Raw genomic sequence first — 22,803 nt, forward strand, 5'->3', positions numbered from 1 at the left:
ACTGCCCTTGTAAACTGTGAGCCTGCCACCTCTGCCTGACCGCATGGATTCTGCGCTGTGGACCAGTCTGGTGATGAGTGTTATGAACACAGCGCGCCTGCAGTATTTCATGAGCTGCAAAACAGAGAGTGAATCAGTGATGCCTGCCCTGCTGTTTGCCATGGAAACAAATAATTCAAGATTGCTGCTGGCATTACAGAGCAGCTTGCTATGGTGGACCATCACTATAGGCCTAGGAAACAAGCACTTAGCGGTGAGATTGCATCATGATGCATGTATGGGATGACAAGCAGTGACTGCAGAACTTCTGGATGCAAAAATCCACCTTCATGGAACTGTGTACAGAACCCACCCCAACACTGTGGCAGATGACACCAGAATGAGAGCTGCCCTCACTGTGGAAAAGCGAGTGGGGATCACTGTGCAGAAGATGGCAACTCCAGACTGCTACCAGTCAGTCACAAATCAGTTTGGGGTTGGAAAGTCCACTGTGGGGGTTGTAGTGATGCAAGTGTGCAGGGCCATTAATCACCTCCTGCTACGAAGAATGTGACTCTTGGTAACGTGTAAGAAATAATTGATGGCTTTGAGGCTTTGAGGCAATGGGTTTCCCTAACTGTGGCGGGGTGATAGATGGAACGCATATCTGTAGCCGGACGCGGCCCCATCCATGGCTTGGCCTTCCCCAGACAGCAACAGCTCCATGAGGAGGAGGGGCAGCCCATTCCCCCCCATCAACTCCCCCCTTTTGCTCTTTCAAATGCAGTCTGTGTAGGTTTCCTGTAATGTCGTTACCTTGCTCTTGAAGTGCAATTTGCACAGTTTCCTGTCAAAACCACAAGCAGTGAAAAATCCCCAGTAATGTTATATGCCTACTTAAAGCTATATTACCAATTGTATTCATACTTATGAATATACAACCAATTAGTGCAAGGAATGAGTGAGATAGTGTAAGAAACCAATCGCACGGCTTAAACCAAAATATTACCAAAGGGACTTCGGGGATTCTCGTCGCCTAGCGGGCCGATCTCTGGGCAGCTGTGGAACCTGGAAAGTCTCAGCCACCCAAAATTAAAACCAACATCCGCGTGCCTGCAGTCTGCCAGCAGTATGAATGGGATGTGTGTGAGAGTATAATTGCGCAAATAAGGGAAGCAAGTAATAAACCAATCCTCAGTACTGCTCTAGTTCAACCTTTGTTTGTAGTTATTTCTTGGCCAGATTCCCAGAGAATGGGCAACAATATCAAAATTTTGGCCCCCGACCATCTTGTGACGGAGTACATCAACCAAAAGGGCTACTTCTGCATGGTCTTGCAGAGCCATTTCACTGACATCAATGCAGGGTGGTCAGGGAAGGGGCATGATGCATGCATCTTTCAGAACACTGGACTGTATAGAAAGCTGCACGCTGAGACTTTCTTTCCAGACCAGCCAATTCCAATGGGGGATGTGCAAATGCCCATAGTGATCCTTGCATACCCTGTCTACTCCTTGCTCCTGTGGCTCATGAAGCCTTACACCGCAAACCTAGGCAGCAGCAATGAGCACTTCAACAACAGGTACAGAATGACCGCTGAATGTTCCTTTGGCCGATTAAAAGGTCACTGGTGCTGTCGTTTTGGCTGGTTAGACCTCAAAGAGGAAAATATTCCAGTGATCCTTGCTGTGCTCTGCATAATATTTGCAAAGTGAAGGGGGAAAAGTTTCCCCAGTATGGACGGCTGGCTGCTGATTTTGAGCAGCCAGATACAAAGGCAACTAGAGGGGTGTGTGACGTTGCACTCTGCACGATTTTATGAAAGTATGCTGATGAGTGTGAATATAATTAAAATATGCTTCATGCGAAAGGTCTCTTGTAAGGTATCATTACAAAGCTTATAATCTACTGAGTGTGATCATCCTATTTGTATAAATGTATCACTCTTGTATCTGAAACTAGAAATATGAAATATAACTAAGAGATCCTATTGTAGATATGCGAAGTGTGGGCCATTAATCGTGGTTTGGAATCTTAATGGCTCCCATTAACCAGGACAACTGAATGCTGATGGCTCTGTTTTACTTGTAAGTCTTCCTGTGTGCTGGCAAGTGAGTAATGAAGTCTTACAGTGACATGTGATCATGTCACCTGAACTGGAATCCATCTTTAACTTGGTGCTTTTCCACTGAGAAGGAGAGGTGGGAACCCAGAGGGACAAAGGATTCCCTCCTTATGCAAAAGATATATAAGTGGGTGGAACAGAACAAAGGGGCAGCCCCCATGAGAAATCCCCTAGCTACCACCTAAGCTGGAACAAGGGCTGTACCAGGGAAAAGGATTGTACCCAGACTAGGAAGGCATCCAGTCTGTGATAGAAACTTACTGAAACATCTCTGAGGGTGAGATTTTATCTGTATTCAGTTTTATTACTGTACTAGGCTTAGACTTGCATGTTTTATTTTATTTTTCTTGGTCATTCACTTTGTTCTGTCTGTTACTACTTGGAACCACTTAAATCCTACTTTCTGCATTTAATAAAATCACTTTTTACTTAACCCAGAGTATGTATTAATACCGGGGGTGGAGGGACAGCTGGTGCATATCCCTCTGCCAGTATTATAGAGGGCAAACAATTTATGAGTTTACCCTGTATAAGCTTTATACAGGTAAAAAGGATTTATTTAGGGTTTAGACCCCACTGGGAGTTGGGCAACTGAGTGTCAAGGACAGGAACACTTTCAATTAAGTTGCTTTCAATTAAGCCTACAGCTGTTAGGGGACATGGTTCAGACCTGGGTCTGGGTTTGCAGCATGCTAGCGGGTCTGGCTCAAACCAGGCAGGGCACTGAAGTCCTAAGCTGACAGGGCAGGAAAGCAGGAGCAGAAGTAGTCTTGGCACATCAGGTGGCCATCCTAAGGGGGTTTCTGTGATCCAACCCGTCACAGGGTGCAGCAGGAGGCTATTCAAAACATGGAGGCTTTAAAGGAGCATTTTGACAATGATTCCCTGTAATATGTCTTTATGTCATGCATTCAGCCAGGCAATGATTATTTGTCACGTTGAATTAACCCTGTAGTGCTCGCTTCCTGAGCATTAATTGTAGTGAGCAAATATTCCTATTTACATCAGGCAGTGTTATCACTGAAACATAGTGGCTATATGCATGTCACAAAGAAACAGTCATTTTATTTTGAAGGCTCAAGTTTAACAACAGGACAAAACACTAATTTTTGGTGAAACAGGGGACATGACAATAAGGAACAGTCTCACAGTTAGGGCTCTCATAGCTGTGTGTAACTCCAGCTTTTGCTGGGAAACCAGTTCTTAACACTGAATGTACAGAGTACTGTGAGGGACAGGGAACACAAGAGGACTACAGTGGAGGAGTTTCGAGAGGGTATGGATAGGAGTTCTGTAGTGGCCACAGGGAAAATAATGCACGAATGTGCTTAGATTGCAGAGTAATGAGGAACTTCCTGGTCTCTGTCTGGCCTTCCAGAAGCTTTATCATCCACTCCTGCCCCCAAGTCCTTTCCAGGCTATCCAGCCTCAGCCTTCCATTAAATTGTCTCCCTCCATGCTCTTGTTTCGCTATGTGATGCATCTGATGAATGCAGCACTTTGCAAAACATATCCTCTTTACTCCTCCTGGTTCACCACCTTATCTGACAAAGGTGCTCTGCCAGTGTGAAGGAGTGGGTCCTCAAAGGCACATCTGCAGAAGCCAAAGAAATAATGAACAGAGACAGTATTGTGAGTGCGCTCACAGCCATGAATCACAAAAGTTACACACAGCTTTCTTGCTGACTCTGAGCTAGCACACAAGTTGGTGTGAGTCCCAAATATGATGAGTTCATGGAGGGAAGTGGTGGCAAGAGGAATGGGCAAGAAGGGACAAAGGATGGCTTGTGAAGGGGGTTACTACAAGTGACTAGGGAGACAATTCTGAATATTGGTACCCTTTCCCACAGGCTAAGGTAATTGAACCAGATATCTCACTCCTAAGGGTAACTCAGGATGCAAGAGTGCATCTCCTGCCTGTGTATGGTTTCAGACCGGCTCTGTATGCTGCTTTCCTGTGTGCCGCTCTGATCCCTGCAGAAATAATTGCCAGGTGGCGCGGCAAAGTTTCCTACAGCAGGAGGAAAAACAAGGCAGCTCTGCCAAGGAATCTTCAGAAGAGGATTGCAGAAAACCTACAGGAAAGTTTCCTAGAGATCACAATGGAGGATTCCAGGGACATCCCCATGTACATTAACAAATTTTCCTCTGTGGACCCACAACATAGATGGACAGGCTCTGTTACTTTCTGTCCCTTATCCCTGCTCTACCATGCAACAAAGTACATGAGAGCTCAATCTCCTCTCGCCGTGCAGTATCAAAGCAAAATGAGCAAGTTACCAGAGCTCCCCTCTCCTGCATCCTGCATGCCAGAGCCATAGTGCTGGGATTGGCTAGACCCCTCTGGAGTAGAAAAGAGATCCTGATGCACCGGATAACCAAAATACCCTGTCGTGTGCTCCACATCATCCTCCAGCTCCCACTTCCTCGTCCACCACTTCGTCCTTGGGGTTGAATGCACTGGCCGCTGCCTCCAGCCCCGCAAAGCATGCACGGGGCTCTTGGTGGTGGAGGTGGGGTGGCTACCGAGGATGGTATGTAGCTTGTTATAGAAACAGCATGTCTTTGCCACCACACCACATGTCTTTGCCACCTGTCTTGCCTTCTGGTATGTCTGCGTCAGCTCCTTGCTCTTAGCAGGACACTCCAGTGTATTCCTCTCATGCCCCTTCTCCAAGCAATAAGCCCATAAGTTTCAAAAGTTCCTACAGCCGGAGCAAAGCTGTGACTGCACAGCCTCCTCCCATAAAAAGAAAAGGAGGACTTGTGGCACCTTAGAGACTAACCAATTTATTTGAGCATAAGCTTTCGTGAGCTACAGCTTGATGAAGTGAGCTGTAGCTCACGAAAGCTTATGCTCAAATAAATTGGTTAGTCTCTAAGGTGCCACAAGTACTCCTTTTCTTTTTGCGAATACAGAGTAACATGGCTGCTACTCCTCCCATAGACTCAGCAGATCCAACAGTTCCGGTGTTCTCCATCCGGGAGAGCGTTTACTGCAGAAAGCCAGCATGGTCAGCTGGGAAGATTCTGTCTGAACTGTTCATGCCAAGCAAACAGAAAGAGGAATTTCAAAAATTCCCAGGCCTTTAAATGGGGGAAAGGTGCACATCTGTGTACCTTCAGGGCAGCAGATTTCAAACTGCTGACCAGAAAAATGAGGATGGGCATTGTGGGACACCTCCTGGCAGCCAGTCAGGGTGAGATAAGCAAGTGCAGTATCTACACTGATGCTGCATCACTCTAACTATACTGCAAAAAGCTCTATGACACTCATCCAAGTGATTTTATTCTGTCATTGTAGGGCAGTTACATCGGTGGGAGGAGCATCACAGTGTTTACATCACTGTTTTGTCGACGAAAGCTAACACTTTGTAGACAAAACTGCGTAGTGCAGACAAGGCCTAAGAAACAACAGCAGGAGAGAGAGAGAGAGAGAGAGAATATCTATTCCACTTTATATGTGGAATGCTAATGGAATCTGAGGTAGATAGGCAAGGGTCAGACCATTGTAGAAAGAGTTAAGATGTAGTTCGAACCTTAGCTACAAATTTCCAAAAGTTAAATAATTTTAAGATAGATTTTTGCTTATGAAGTGTAATATATATTTTATGATGGGGAAAGTGCACCAGAGAAGGAAGAAGTGGCTTGCCCAAGGTCATACAGCAAGTATGTGAACGCATTGTTTAAAATCATTGTCTGAAGATCCTGTCCTCCAATTCTATTCTAGGCCCTCTCCTACACAGCTTCTGCCCCTTGCACTCCACTGAAACTCCCAAAGTCTTTAATTACCTCCTCCTAGCCAAAACTCAAAACCAGTACTCCATCCTCATTTTCCTTAACCTGTTGGACACTTTCAACACTGTTGATCATGCTCTTATTGAAATCTTGTCATGTCTCAGTTTGCATTATGGTTTCCTCTCCTGGTTCTCCTCCTACTTCTCTAATCACTCCTTCCTAATCACTCTAATCACTCATAGCAACCTTTGGAGGATCATCCTCATCTCTCCTCCAACTTTCTGGTGAAGTTCCACAAGGCTGGATCCTTGGTCCCCTTCTCTTCTCCTGTAACACATTATCTCTGGGTATTCTCATCCACAAACACAAATTCAACTTTGTGCTGACTCACAGATTAATACAATTTTGCTGGGGAAGAGTCAGCACGACATCTGTAAAGGGAAATCATGCCTCACCAATCTATTAGAATTCTTTGAGGGGGTCAACAAACATGTGTACCAAGATGATCCAGTGGATATAGTGTACTTGGACTTTCAGAAAGCCTTTGACAAGGTCCCTCACCAAAGGCTCTTAAGCACATTAAGCAGTCATGGGATAAGAGGGAAGGTCCTTTCATGGATCAGTAACTGATTAAAAGACAGAACACAAAGGGTAGGAATAAATTATCAGTTTTCAGAACGGAGAGAGATAAGTAGTGGTGTCCCCGACAGATCTGTATTGGGACCAATGCTGTTCAACATATTTATAAATGATCTGGAAAAAAGGGGTCAACAGTGAGGTGGCAACATTTGATTCAAAATTACTCAAGATATTTAAGTCTGAAGCAGACTGCAAAGAGTTACAAAGGGATCTCACAGAACTGAGTGACTGGGTAAGTAAATGGCAGATGCAATTCAATATTGATAAATACAAAGTAATGAACATTAGAAAACATAATCCCATCTATACATATAAAATGATGGGGTTTAAATTAGCTGTTACCACTCAAGAAAGAGATCTTGGAGACATCACAGAATATTAGGAACCATTAGGAAAGAGATCGATAATAAGACAGTAAATACCATTATGCCACTATATAAATCCATGGTGCGCCCACACCTTGAATACTGTGTGCAGTTCTGGTTGCCCCATCTCAAAAAAGATACATTAGAAATGGAAAAAGTACAGAGAAAGGCAACAAAAATTATTAAGGGTATAGAACAGTTTCCATATGTGAAGAGATTAAAAAGTCTGGGACTTTTCTGCTTGAAAAAAAGAGGTGACAAGGGGGAACATGAGGTCTGTAAAATCATGAATGGCATGGATAACCTGAATAGGGAATGTTATTTACTCCTTTATACAACACATGAACCAGGGGTCACCCAATAAAATTAATAGGCAGCAGGTTTAAAACAAACAAAAGGAAGTACTCCTTCACACAACACAGTCAACCTGTGGAACTCATTTCCAGGGGATATTATGCAGGCCAAAAGTATAACTGTGTTCAAAAAATAATTAGATAAATTCATGGAAGATAGGTCCATCTATGGCTATTAGTCAACATGGTCAAGGATGCAATACGGGTGTCTCTAAACCTCTGACTACCATATGTTGGGACTGGACATAGGGGGAATGGATAACTTGATAATTGCCCTGTTCTTTTCATTCCCTTTGAAGCATCTGGCATTGGCCACTGTCTGAAGACAGAATACTGGGCTAGATGGACCATTGGTTTGACCCCCCCATGACCATTCTTATATTCTTATGGCAGGTCACAAATCTACCTTTGTACTCCAGAGCAGTCTTCTGTCCAAACTAAAACCTCAGCCTGTTTCTTGGATGTCTCCTCATGGTTATCTAGCCATCAGCTCAAGCTTAACATGGTTAAAACAGAGCTCCTAATCACTCTTCCTCTCAAGCCCCCTCCTTTCATGATCAACATCTCCACCCTGCATGTCACTCTGGCTCATAAGAAACCTCTCTCTTTGTCCTCACATCCAGGCTCTCTCTAAATACTGCCAATTCTTTCTGCATAATTTCTCTGAGATACAGCCTTTCTTATCCATCCACAAAGCTAAACTGTCATCCACATTATCATCTCACACTCAATTAGTGCAACATCCTTTTCTCTGGCCTTGGGAAATTCAAATTTTACAAATTCTTCCCCCACTCATATCCATTGAGAATGCTGCTGCTGCATACCTCCACTGGTTCCCCTTTTCTATTGCATCAAACATAAGCTGGATGCCTTCACTTTCATGGCCTATACACACCCAACCGATCATTTCATTCACTATTGAGATGTGAGCTCCTGCCTACAATGGGCCAATGATGCTAACCTTCACACTCCATTTGTTAAAATTTCAAAAAAGCTACTTGATGCTTTCTCCCACATACTTAGGAGGAGCTCCCCGTAAACTTCCACAAAGCTACCTCATTATTCTTTTATAAACTCTCCTGAAATTTCTCCTTTGTCATGATGCCTACAAAAAAACTTTACAGTTAGGCTGCTAGTGCACTGAGACCTCTGCCTATCATTCTGGTCAGTAATAGCTCATTATTTCCTTGTACTCTTCCATCTATGTCTCTATCCATCTGTTGTCTCTCATCTTAGATTGTAAACTCTCTGGGGCATGCACCATCTTTTTGTTCTGTATTTGTACAGCACCTACCACAACAGGGTCCTGATCCATTCCTAGGGCTTCTAGGCACCACAGTAATACAAATAAATGTGAGTAGAACAGAACCTAGAAGTCATCACTCCCATAATGAGAGATAATGCTTCCCCTAAAAGAACTAATTAAAGCAAGGGTTCTCAAACTGGGGGTTGTGACTCCTCAGGGAGTCACAAGGTTATTATGTAGAGGGTCGTGCACTGTCTCCCTCCACCCCAAAACCCCACTTCACCTCCATCATTTATAATAGTGTTAAATATTTAAACAGTGGATTTTTAGTTTATAAGGGGGGGGGTCGCACTCATAGGCTTGCTGTGTGAAAGGGGTCACCAACACAAAAGTTTGAAAACCACTGAATTAAAGTCAATATAAAGTATAAGTTATATCAGACACTGGTCACTAACGGATAATATTATAAAAAAGACAACACAGTTATGTCTCATTCATTTCTTAAAAATCTCCATTGCTAAAATATGTTTAATCTACAAACAATGCTATAAAAATATACAGCCTTCGCTGAGGTTTGCATCAGCTGATTTTTTCATTTGGTTTTTACCAGTTCCATTCATTACCAGTATTTCTTTATGTACAATGCATGTATTTCGGTAGAGTAGGTTTCCAGTACTAACTATTTGCATTAAAAACAATGACAAGATGAATTTTTCATTCATGTCTATTGGCTAATATCACTTGCCTAGAAAATATAGCAACGATCATAATTACCATTTTAAACTTGATTTTTGCCACGGTCTTGTGTTTGTTTTTTGAGAAGGGGACAGCATAATACAAAATAAAGACCAGGCTCACTTCTTACATGTAAAAATATTCAGACTGACCATTTATTCACTACTGTTCCTGACCCAGGGTTTTCTTTTATCTTCAGTTAGATTTTAAATAAATGTTTTTGATATGTAAGCAGAATTCATTTTCCCAGCATATATACTTGTTGAATGGTTCCTAGAAGTAACATCCTGCAATTAATACTTATGGTTGGTCATAATATGACTAAGATGGCCTAAGGGAAGTTTGTTTCTCATCTAAAAGATATGAGATCAGCTGCAACAGACTTTGAAGATATGTAAATTATTAAGTCATTTCTGGAATAATGTATTGTGTGAAGAAATATCACATATAGTGATATATCAGATCAGTATTTCTATGATTGTATGGAAAGAAAACCAACAAACCGTATAAACATGACTAAAACATTATTAGGATCAATTTTTTTTAAACCTACAAGCTGCAGAAGCAATTCCATTCTTACAGCAGCATTACCTCAAGGGAACTACTGTTTTCCTGTTAAAGTCACCTGAGTATTTTGTTTAAAAGTTCATGCTTCGTTGCTTAAGTGAGATTACTCCATGTTAGCTTCCGAGTGTAATAAACCAAATTATAAACCCTCTACATGCATTTCTTCGTTAACCCTTTGGTGCCATTGGAGCCATCCTTTCCAGAATATTTTAATATATTTTGTGTAGCAATTTAGCAATGGAAAATGCAAACCCTGATATCAAGGGACTGACATGCTTCAGAGGAGAGTAAATTCACAGAAACTAGAACAAATGAGGTAATCTCAAAAGGGTTATCATCACTAGGAAAAGATGTTCCATTTTTTCCATCCTTTTTTCGGGGGACAATCTTCAGACTGGATTGTTGTAGTGGTACATACATATAGACAGATTTTTTTTATTTTGAATTTAATTCTTAAATTGTTTAAAATAAATGAAAAGGAGGAACAACTGGGCCACAATCCAGGAAGCTGCTCTTTGTGAGCAGATCTTTGCACTTGGAGATTCATTGGCACCACTGGGACTTAAATGCTTTGAGAAGGCAGCATCTCAGATTATGCTTAAGAGGAACATTAAGATCACAAGCACAGGTTATAGAACGTGAGATATACAACAGAGTTTTTCAATGATGAAACTGCATGGTAAGATAGAAGTTGAGTAGCTCAGAATCTAATTTTAGATACTTTTTTGGCAATTTCCATATATACACCTGTAAAGAGGTCTGCTCCCCACTGGTACCACCTAGTAGTTGGGCAAGGACATGACATTCTGGCTCTGTGGCCCCTGTTGATAGCTGCTCCCGTCCTGTGGTGATCTTTCTGCGACTCAGCTCTCCATCTGGCACACAAGTTGCTTCCCACCCTTTCCGAGGTATGTAAAGAGTCCAACAAAGGCTAGTTCCACTGCTCTGTAAAGAGCTTCAGTCTTCACCCAACCAAAGCCCCAGAGTCATGATTCTCTGGGATATGGGAACTTCTTAGTCCTGAGCCTCTAGTATGAGGGATAGGCTTTTTGCCTCCAGCCTCATCAGAGAGTGAGTAGGGGTTCCAATCCAGAACCCAAAGGTAGGCAGTTGAGTCCTGCAACCTGTAGTGCTATGTGACTGCCTCCCAAGTTCACTTTCTACCAGCCTCCACATGCAAGAAGCCTCCCCGTGGCTGCCAGCCCCCCCTCCCGCCCACCCCAGGGCCTTCAGCCCTGGAGTGCCAGGCCCCATGGCCCCAGCACCCCCAGACTCCCCTGAGCACAAGGCAGACAGCCCCAGCACCTCCAGCCCCCAGAGCACTAGGTGCCATGGCCCAACCAGCCCAAGTGCCCAGGGGCCCCCAAGTGCTAAGCAGCCCAAGCCACCCTAACCCCATCCCTAGCACACTTCCCTGAAAGGAAGCAGCCTGCCTGGGCTGGGGCCAAGAGGGAAGCAGCAAGCAGGAGGGGGCCTTGGGGCAGAGCGTGATCGGGGCCAGGCGGGGCTGTTTGGCGAGGCTTAGCCTGCCCCAGCCTATGATACACGCTGCCCATGGTAATCATCAAGTGATCCATCACCCATTCCCAGCTTTTGGCAAACAGAAGCCTCGTCTCTTAATATCATGGGCCTCATACAGCTACAACTACATTGCACAGAAAAAACATGGCAGTTCATGTACATGCAGGACGGGATTAGCACCCTGGAACAATCAGTGAAGGACAAAGCCGAGCTCCTGACCCTTAGATACCTGCGCAAAGGAGACTCTCCAACCACATATTTCACCTCCTTTCCCCGTGGAAGGGTGCTATGCCACTGAAGGCTGTATAATCTTTTCTGCAGAGGGCAGCTGGAGCTAGGGGTTGACCCCAGTCACATGGTTCACCACAATGCAGAGGGGTGGGGCTGTCAGAGGCACACAGAGCCAATCCTGGAGCACAGATCACTATTCAGGTAGCTGTGGGGCTCAGCATGGTTTAGGGGCCACAGAAAGGCCCAAATGTATACAGAGTTAGTTTCCTCCCATGAATCTAGTGAAGGAGGGAAGATCTTGGCCCATGCTCCTTCTGTAACAAGCTAAAAGGAATATTTATTATAATATTCCTGGAATTTTCTTATTTTAAAGAGGCAAATTTATAGCTTTTCTATATTTTAAGTAACCCCCTAGGACCAGATTCTCTGCCCCACTTCAGGCCCCTCTCTTCAGTGCAGGACTGAATCTGGCCCTTAACAAAGGTCTACAAAGGTGTAGAGAAAAAAGTCAATGTTCCCCTTATTATTCTAATATAAAAAGCTACTATTTATTGTGGGGTTTTTTATCTGGGCACCTAAACTGACCACCACATACTCCTATGGGCACTGAAATCCTCAATTTGTTGCTGAAGTACTCATTTTAGCTGCCAGTCTGAGTGCAGGATTGTGTGTGACACTCTGGCAGACCAGGTGCGAGCTCATGACAAGGTCCCTGGGACTCAACTGAGCACTGACAAACATACAGCTGGAACCAGTCTGGTTCACCTGTATGTTACCATTATTAAAACACACGCTAAATTTATAAAAATGTGTTTAGACTTTATGAAACACTTGTAGGATGCTGCATGTATGAATCTCACTTATAATACCTGTACGCCACATTATACGGTGATAAGTGCTTGCATTGTAATCCTCTGTAATTGTTTGAGTCATCAAACAGGAAAGAAGCTTTAATTAATGTAAAATGCTGGCTTCCTACAGAAGGGGCTAGGTGCTGCCCACCAAGAATGGCCACTGAAACCAAATGAGCCATTCTGAAACAAAGACTTCGTTAACTGCAATCTTCCCCACCCCTCCATGAAGAGGAGACATTAGCATGAACACATCCTATCAGTTTGAGCTCTGTGGGGAAGCAAATAAAAATCCCCCAACAAAAAGGAATTGTCTCTCTATACTGCTTGGATTTTGAAAGGGCAATTTTTCTAAGCATAAGAAAGGAACCCCCAGCTATTGAGCCTGGGTCAGCCCTAAAGGACATATACAGTTTGCATATTACAGCAGCCTCTAACACCTTTTTAAACATAAAACTAACTCCTTGTGTGTATGTTTATCTGCTTTAACCTTGTAAAAAACTCTCATTTCTTTTTCTTAATCTTTAATAAATCTTTAGTAAATTAATCTTAATCTTTAGTAAATCTTTAGTTAATCATAGGATTGGCTACAGGCATTTTCTTTGGTGTAAGATCTAAATTGCAGTTAATCTGGGGTAAGTGACTGGCCCTTTCTAATTGGGAATAATCTGAATAATTGTGATTTTTGGTGTGAGGGACCATCTATCATAAAAGAAAGAGTGCCTGGGTGGCAAGATAGATCAGAATACCCAAGGCAACTGACTGTGACTCCATGGTTAGCCTATTACAGTGCCTGGGGAGTTTACACTTGATACTTGGTTGGCAAAATCTAAGTACAGAACTCCCAACCCGTTTGGAGTTTGTGTCCGGCTTCTTAACAGTCTGCCCTGAGTTTGGTACTCATGCTCTTGAGCCATTCCAGATGGCCTGGCAGCATGCTTTATCCATTATACTGAAGTAAACAACTTTTAACAGGGTACCTGCATACCAGTGCCCCTGTGTAAATAATCTGTACACACTTGGCTGCAGCAAAGCATTTTATTGGTTTATCTGATTTTAAAAATTCTGCTACCAAATTACCCACATTCTTTATATGGATAAAAAATGTCTAAGATGTGTACTCTGTTACCTTACTGTACATACAGCACAGCAGGCATTTATATAGCATTAGGCTCCTCTGAAATCAAAGCAAGTTCCTAGGATCAAAATTATAAATATTTCAAAAAGTAAAAATGACATCTTTCTAAATCAGGACAGCTTTTAAACTCCATTTGCACAACATGACTTCCAAAGAGTAGTCAACCATCATGCTGTAAGTCAGCCACAGCAACAGGATCACAGATGGCTTTCCAGCCAGTCAAATCACAGGTGTAATCTCTGCAATATTTCAAACAGCTGGCTGCCCATTTAGACCCACTATCTTCAAAATACTATGACTGCTGGTCATCAAGAACAAGAGAGAAAACCCCATTCTATATTGCTTACTATTCCACTGAATAACAGAAAGAATAGTAAAAGTTACTTCATTTGTAGATTTCTTTGGATTTTTCCCCCCACATACTGACAAAAAAATTAAAGGAGACCAAAAAGAATAAGAACCTGATTTCATTTCACAAGTTAGATTTAGAAAATTGCTGGTCTTCCCTATATATTTACATTGCTCCCACCACCATGGTACCTGGTCACCTTATAAAATTTATATGAGCTCATACAAATGGTCACATACAGACCTAATTTTTTTCTCTCCTCTATCCCACTTCCTAGAATCAATTACATTTCTGGTGGGAACTTAATATAACCCTTATCCTTTTATTTTTCATTCACAACTGAATACTGCCATGGAAGACAACAGCATAACTCCCATTTATTTCAGTATGAGCACAGTCAGGTCAGAAGCAAAATCTTTGTAATGGCAAGTGCGCATTTGTACACATGAGGTTATAAAAATCTCAGGTAAAATCCTGACCCTGTCAGTCAATGGAAGTTTTTCCAGAGGTTATGACTGAATTAGTCTACAGGTGTCAGTCTGTGTAGAAATACACAAGTGAAATAATTGTATTATATCTAGTATACCTGTTCAAAACTTTATTTTTTACCCATTGCTACCTTTTAAGGAGAGAATAAAAACTGTACACACACACATGCAATAATAGCAATAACTAAACACACTGTGATAATAAATGATAGTTTTTTCAGCACACTTCAGCCACTGCATTAGCAGTACTTTAGTTGGATGAGGATTGCAGCCTGCAATCTCCCGGTAAAGAAGTTAGCCAGCCATAAACAAATATACACATGTTGGGGTGTAATTAGTATACACAGTCATATATTTTAACAGGAATTTTTGGCTATCAAACTCAGATCCATATACTTAGGGAAGGTCTACACTACGGGGTTAAGTCTACCTAAGTTACGCAACTCCAGCTATGTAAATAACATAGCTGGAGTCGATGTAATTTAGGTCAACTTATTGCAGTGTTTACACTCTCCCATCAATTTACCTTATGCGTCTCATTCTGGTGGAGTACCAGAGAAGGGAGAGCGATCTGCGGTCGATTTAGCAGGTCTTCACTATTGACCGCAGCATTCATCCACAATAAGTGTAGACATATCCCTTAAATAAGGGATATCATTGGAATAAGGCTAATAAAGGTAATCATTTCCTGTTGCTACAGTACCTCAACATTTATTTTTGAAGTAGAGGATATTGATCCTTTTACAAAGTTCTGTTCTCTGTTATATTACACCTATTATACCAAATGACTGATGTAATCATTTTATCTAATAGATGTTGCTGCAGTAGAAAGACAGTTGCTTCTTCTATCAATATTGATTGGTATGTTCTGGTCAGCTTCAACAACAGGCAAAGTGCTTGCTTCAGCCAGCCAGATGAGCTTAACCATGGAAGTGACGGTTATTTATTTATCAACCCGTAATGTGTGCTAACAAATAAGATAACAAAAATTGCAACCAGTGATAATTTACTATTTAACTTTTCTCAGTAAGTGGCAAGCAGATACCTGGATGACCAGTCTAGTACAAGAACTGAAATAAAATAGAACACAATATGGTGGTCTCACTGGCTGGTATACTTTCCATTTGTCATGCTATGAAAGTGGATCTTTCCACAAATTATTCCATTACAGCCATTCCTTTCATCAGGTTTTCTAAATCTACAATTCATTTCCGCACCTAACAGGAACCTAACACGAAACAGACTACCTCCTTTCCAATTCTAAGGATTAATTGTGAACTTTAAAAAAATCTTTAAACACAGCCTGTCCATACATATGGTACTTTTTGGCTCAAGGAATCCAGCCTTCCACTCATAAGGAAAGATTCTTGCAATCAAGTCAAGTGATATTCCTGGTAAAGCCTGCTCACTTCATTTGGCAGGAGGGGCAGGAGGAGGAAAGGAGGAAGAGGGAAGACTAATTGGGGCAGCTTTTCCCCTCTGTAACTTCAATTTCAACAGTACAACAAAAATTGCCTGTCTAGAGCACGCCTGCTTCTAACATTTTTTTTAATGAAACCCAGGATTGTGTACAGTACTTGAAAACCTTATTTGGGAAACAGAATTTACCCACTTTACAAATACAAGGTACAATAGGTTTGTCTTTCCCCAACTCTATAAAACCTGTAATATATAGTATAATATCTAATCTAAGAAAAGACCATAAAGTACATAAGATAATAAAAGTAGAATTACACACATGATTTTTATCAAGAAAAAACAATGAAAATTCTGTCTCCAGCCAAAGAAAGAGAAGAAAAGAGGAGGATCTTTTGAGGTCACCAAGGCCCAAAAAGTAAAGTGATTATTTCACTTCTATGTCAGCACAGCTTCTTCATGCAGTGTCCAGCATCCGAGAAGACTATATATTGAGCCCTAAATACAAACAATAATAGAACAGAAATAGGCAGACTCCAGAAGGTCAAGCAGAGGTATTCTAGTTCAATATTTGAGACAGGAAAAAAGTTTCTGAAATCTTAAGAAATAAAGCATAAACTATGATCATCACACTGCATTCTAAATGCTAAGTTTACATTTATATAGGTTCTTTAGTCTCCCAGTCTTGGGAGTTGTGGTGACAGGACTCATGGTAGTACGCTAAAAATAAAATATGAATGACTGTTCAGAGTAGCAATGGTTGATCAAAATTCAGTGTACCTTTCAATAAATACATTTGTATGGATTATCTTTTTACACTTCTTAGGCACAGACTCATTAATAAAATAACTGTAAAATATATAGGCTTTTATGAACATTATATAGGGGGTGGTGGAAACTGATGACAAGGAAGGAAACTTTTGTTAATTCATGATTTGAACACTCAAAATGTTGGTTTCCATGAAATTTATAAGGCCTAACATATTTCTCAGTTTGTATCATAAATTTCAACTTTATTTCAAAATGTTTGGGATTTAATAATTGTGACCATTTTTCTGACCATAGCAACTACCTTTAGAAATTCTGACCTGTGGAAAGAAGTCAGAGAGCAACAGAGATTGTCACAAACACACCTGTAACAAATATACACAAACTGGTACAAGTATATCAGATATATGTATAACTGCATCCAGAAGTGAGCCTCCCAGCTCAGGTCCAGAGACTTGCATTAGCATGGGTTCACCTTAGCATGCTAAAAGCAGTAGTGTAGACTTTGCAGTTCGGGCTAGAGCTTGGACTCTCAAGCCCACTCCCTAGACTTGAGAGCCTGAGCTACGTCTACATATTTTATTTTTAGCAGGCTAGCATGAGCCCTGTCACCACAACTCTGTGGAGCTGGACTGGGAGGCTCACTCCCAGATGCAGTGTAGGCATACCTATAGAGACATGGCAGATCACACAGGGACAGAATGGCCAGGGTTCCATGCACTCTATCTCCAGAAGTATTTGACAAGCAAAATAACCATAAAAAACACACTCATCCAACTCTATATTATGATGATTTCACAAGAGACTCAGCATCTTTACATTTAGCATCTTTGTGCCTTCAAATGATTCCCAAATACTATATTTTTAAAATCACAAAATTAATGTTGAGTTGATTCTGGTGTATGGGAAAGACTCTCAAAAGCATGGAAGTCACAATCAAATTTTATCTAGGCCATGCTGAGGCAATTATCTATCTGAATTTACTGTATAAAGCTCCTAGATGAAACAGAATTTCATCATGTTGTATAATAGTCATATCTCAAAAAGAAAAACAAACAGACTTAATCTCATAGGTTTAGTTATATGTGAATTGACATTGTGTTTAGTGAACATATGACTCAGAAGGTTATAAATGAATTTTTTCTATTACAGGCAGTACAGCTCGTGTGTTTGCCTAGTAAAATATTCTTACTTTTATTAAAAATGGTCTTTTTCCATATTTTATCTTTTTCTCAGCAAGTCCAAACAAGGTAATAGTTGTTATTTTCTTAATTGCGAATTTGCTCCCATGTAAGCAGTTAAGCTAAATTAGTCACAGGGCACTGGTTTGGCTTCTGCATACCTAAAATTCCATCTATAGTTTGAATTCTACAAGATTCTTCATTTCCTCACCTAATTAGTCATGCATATTTGATGTAAACTGTTTAAATAGTTGCTGCAATTTACTGCAATGATCTGATGGTTGTATTTAAACAGTGACTAAAGTTATTCTTTAAGTGTACATTTGAACAGGAGCCCAAAGTGCTTGATAAACTGATATACAAAATGGAATCACAGGCAGCAGAGTGGTGTAGTGAATTAAGCATGGGACTGGGAGTTTGTAGACTAGAAGACTTTGAAACTCATGCTACATGAGCCGCAAACAAGAAAAATCTCCCTGCCTCAGTTTCCCTGTCTGTAAAATGTATATAGTTTTATAATGCTCAATATTTCAAATATGCTATCTACATACTTTTATCACAGAGGTTTTGTTAGAATTTATTAGGAAATGTCTATAAACTGCTTTGACTACAGCCAGAGACAGTGTGGCCTAGTGGACAGTGCACTGGACTGGGACTTAGGAGGTCTGGTTTGAATTTCAAGCTCAGCCACTGGCCTGCTGAGTGACATTGAGCAAGTTGCTGTGCCTCTCTGCCTCAGTTTCCCCATCTGTAAAGCAGAGATAATGATACTGCCCTCCTTTGTAAAGCATTTCAAGAGCTACAAAAAAAAGTTCAATATAAGAGGTAGGTATTGTTATAATTTATTTAATAATTATTACCCTCCTCAATACTTCACTGAGTATTGAAATGCAGCTACTAATAGTATGTGGGGAAACACAAGCTATGGAGTAGTGCACATCAATATTTCACAGTAGTTCAGGACATGAAGTACATAATGCTATTTGTGAAAGTTTCCAGATAAATGGCATTATGTAAATATTTTCATTAACTTATTTCCTAAGCCTAGTAAAGGTTATATAATTATATAAATTACACATCAACAAGATCTTTTAGATCATTTATTTCAATATTTCCAGAGTTGTCCCTTATAATATATATTTTAGTGTTCTTTCCACTTCAATTTCAGTCTTTTAGAAGGTTTAATTTCAAACCTTTAGAAGGACCTTAGCAATCAATATGGATGACTTCATGCTGTAACTATAGGAAGTTTCATTTTTCACTTTAGATAGCGTTCCTGAAAATTGCTTAACTGGAATCCAAGTGTGCACACATTGGTTTTTTTTTTAAGATTTCATTTGCATGCCTAGGTGTATAATCTGCTTCATTAGTCGTAAGTCACTGTAAAATGAGCAGTTTTTAAGTGTGTAAATTAAGCACAACATTTTGAATGTTAAGTTAGTTTCTACATTCAGCATTTGGAATCAGAGCAATACTATTTCCACTACTAAACTGAGTCAAACTGTCCCAGCCATTAGTGAACTGAATGTAGTAGTACAAGAAGCTGTGACAGAGAGAGCTATATTAAAATATGTTATATGTCTGCTGTTTTTAAAGTTTGAATTAAAAAAGTATAATGTCAAGTTTACTCATCCCAAAATTTGACCTACCCTTTTTTTTCTTGCCATGCCCGTATAAAACTAATTCCAAGTGTGCGCACTGGAGAAGGCTCCAAAGCAAATGTTCCAACCATATTTTTCCACAGTAAATTAAAAATACCAGTAACTCTGGAAGAGAGGAGTGGAAATTTCATTCCCAGTCACCACAGATTGTCAACAAACACATGTAAAGTAAATGTTAGTGTTATAAATCATTCCTTGGCAATGTCTTTTTAAATAAAAATATTACACAAGATATCCCCAAACCTATACTAGGCATCATGGCAAAATAGGCTCCAATTCTGCAGTACACTATGTGTGAGTGGAGCCTATTAATTTCAGTGGTGCTCCACACAGGTTGAGAGTTCTACCCGCACAGAGGTCACCATGATACCTATTGCAGGATCAGGGACTATTTTACCATTAATATGACCTCTCTTTTTTAATTGTGTACACCTCAATGAAGTTCTTGGATTCTAACCACTGAAGATAACCTAGACGCATTTAAAAAAAAAAAAAAGAAAACAAAGCTTTATATTTTTAGATACAGGCTACCCAACATAAATATGTAAGGAAAGCACCATGGCAGAAAGCCACATGTATCACACACACTCAATTAATTTACTTCATATTCGTACTTCAGATTCATTTAATTACCAGAAAAAAAATCTGTCATTAGACCTTATTCATTTTAAATTACAGCCTAGTAATTCAGTAATGTCCAAGTTAAGGGCCAAATTTTAGTGATGGTTGAATTCATTTTGAACCGACTCAAACATGGTTTTGAAAATTTGGCTCACCTTATATAGGATTTATGCTCTGCTTAGATGAGATTGAGGGGGGAAAGGCATTTTTTATGTTTTAACATATGCACTGCAGAAAAAGATCTTTGCCTCTAGCAGTCTGAATTACCTCATAGACACCTTTAATAAAAACTTGCAGAAAAGCCTCAAAGGGTTTAAAAATCAGAAAAAGTTATAATTCTCTTAGCTGGACAATTATAGAGTGGTGATTGAATCAGGACCCTTTTGGAATGCTTAAAACAGTAATAAGTTTTTAAATTAAAGCTTTAATAAATAGGAATTAACAATAGTTTAAATTTAGAAAATCCAAAATGGCTGACCAAAATTTTAGATACGGGGATGATGTAGTGGAGGAGTCCATTTCTAAGAGACACAGGGAGCCATTACCTATGATGTAATAATTTCACTTCCTGTGACACAATGGTAAATTCCACTTCCTGTGGGGAATGACTCTGCAAAATCCCATAGGAGTACATAGAAGCCCCAGAGGAATGCATAGGGATGATGCAATAGGGGAACAGTGTTGCATCATTTCCAGATGATGTAATAGAGATACAATAGTGCATCACTTCCGATGGGGAATATTTCAGCAAAATCCCATAGGAATGTATAGCAGCCCATAGGAATATATGAAACTTCCCATTACGTGTAGGTACATGTGACTGGGCAGGGCCAAATTCACATATGCTAATCTCTGAAAGCTGATTGGTCACTCAGGCTCAGCCAATCAGTATACAAGAGCGACAGCCAAAAGGCTAAATTTGTAGTGGGATTGGGACCTTCAGGAAGAACAAGAAGCTGTGAGATACCTACAAGGAAGAAGCCACCTCAGAAGCAGCAGCAGTAGAACTCTGCAAAGAAGCAGCTGCTTGTAAAGGAGCAATAAAAGCAGCAGCAATCATGGAATTCCAAGGTTGTCCTGGACAACAGCTGTTCCATCTACCTAGCCAGCAGGAGGCCACCGCAGCAGCAGCAGCCAAGCGGGCTTCATATCTGCCACCAGAAACCAGTGTTCACCTCAGTGGCAGCTCCTCACCTCAGAAATAGCCAGCAGCTTGCAGGGAGGAAGCCACTGGCTGGAGCAGACAGCACTCTGTTACTGACAGAACAGAAGGACCATTTAATAGATGAATAAGAGGGACACAAAGGGAAGGAGTGTAAGTCTAATCTTCCATTTTACCTTTTTATTCCTAGAATGTGTGGATTTTGTCTGTAAATAAAGCTGGTTCTTTGTGGTCTGAGTGAGATCTTCCCCTACCCATCTAGTAACCGCCTGGCTAGTGCTTACTGGATGATTAGTGTTAAGTGCTTAACTGTTAAATTGTCTAATGTTTAATTATTAAAGGTTAAATATTGAATATATGGTTAATGATAAATGTTAAAAAATTATTGTTATACGCTATAGAGTGTTAAGTATATGGTTATATCACGGGGGTCTCAAACTTCATTGCACTGTGACGCCCTTCTGACAAAAAATTGTCTATTGTAGTCTGTATTGCAATTGAAATATTTTTATTACAAGTATTTGCACTGTAAAAGTGATAAACAAAATAAATAGTATTTTACAATTCACCTCATACAAGTACTGTAGTACAAACTTTTGTCATGAAAGTGCAATTTACAAATGTAATTTTTTTTTTGTTATATAACTGCTCTCAAAAACAAAACAATGTAAAACTTCAGAGCCTACAAATCCACTCAGTCCTACTTCTTGTTCAGCCAAATCACTAAGACAAACAAGTTTGCTTACATTTATAGGAGATAATGCTGCCCTCTTCTTAATTACAATGTCACCAGAAAGTGAGAACAGGCATTTGCATGGCACTTTTGTAGCCAGTATTGCTAGGTACTTACATGCCAAAAATGTTGAACATTCTTATGCCCCTTCATGCTTCGGCCACCATTCCATGTTGATGACACTTGTTAAAAAATAATGCATTAAATTTGTGACTGAACTCCTTGGGGGAAAATTGTATGTCCCCTGCTCTGTTTTAGCCACAAATTCTGCAATGTATTTCATGTTATAGCAGTCTCGCATGATGACCCAGCACATGTTGTTCATTTTAAGAACACTTTCACTGAAGATCTGACAGAACACAAAGAAGGTACCAATGTGCGATTTCTAAAGATAGCAACAGCACTTGACCCAAGGTTTAAGAATCTGAAGTGTCTTCCAAAATCTGAGAGAGACAAGGTGTGGAGAATTTAAGACTTTAAGAAGTCTTAAAAGACCATCACTTCAATGCAGAAACTACAGAACCTGAACCACCAACAGAAAATCAACCTTCTGCTGGTGGCATCCAACTCAGATAATGAAAATGAACATGCATTGGGCCACACTGCTTTGGCTTGTTATCAAGCAGAACCCATCATCAGCATGGATGTATGTCCCCTGGGACGGTTGAAGCATGAAGGGACAAATGAATCTTTAGCACATCTGGCATGTTAATATCTTGCGACACCGGCTACAACAGTGCCATGAGAATGCCTGTTCTCACTTTCAGGTGACATTGTAAACTAGAAGTGGCCACCATTATCTCCTGCAAATGTAAACAAACCTGTTTGTCTGAGCAATTGGCTGACCAAGAAGTAGGACTGAGTGGACTTGCAGGGTCTAAATTTTACATTGTTTTATTTTTGAATGCAGGTTTTTTTGTATATAATTCTACATTT

At 40.5% G+C, this 22,803-nt stretch overlaps 1 protein-coding gene across 8 annotated transcripts in view; it reads right to left on the minus strand.

The window, feature by feature from the left end:
* Nucleotides 1-22,803, minus strand: part of IMMP2L (inner mitochondrial membrane peptidase subunit 2) — an 846,530-nt gene that overhangs the window by 771,380 nt on the left and 52,347 nt on the right. Inside the window, exon 4 of one of the 8 annotated variants that reach the window (XM_078851142.1) lies at nt 3,168-3,698. The exons of the other annotated variants lie outside the window; for them this stretch is intronic. Coding sequence (XP_078707268.1) covers nt 3,623-3,698 — 76 coding nt within the window. The 3' untranslated portion in view covers nt 3,168-3,622. Of the gene's footprint in view, nt 1-3,167; nt 3,699-22,803 lie in introns of those variants that run through there. 8 annotated transcript variants of the gene reach the window in all.

This window comes from Lepidochelys kempii, chromosome 1, assembly GCF_965140285.1.
Source record: "Lepidochelys kempii isolate rLepKem1 chromosome 1, rLepKem1.hap1, whole genome shotgun sequence".
NCBI lineage: Eukaryota > Metazoa > Chordata > Testudines > Cheloniidae > Lepidochelys > Lepidochelys kempii.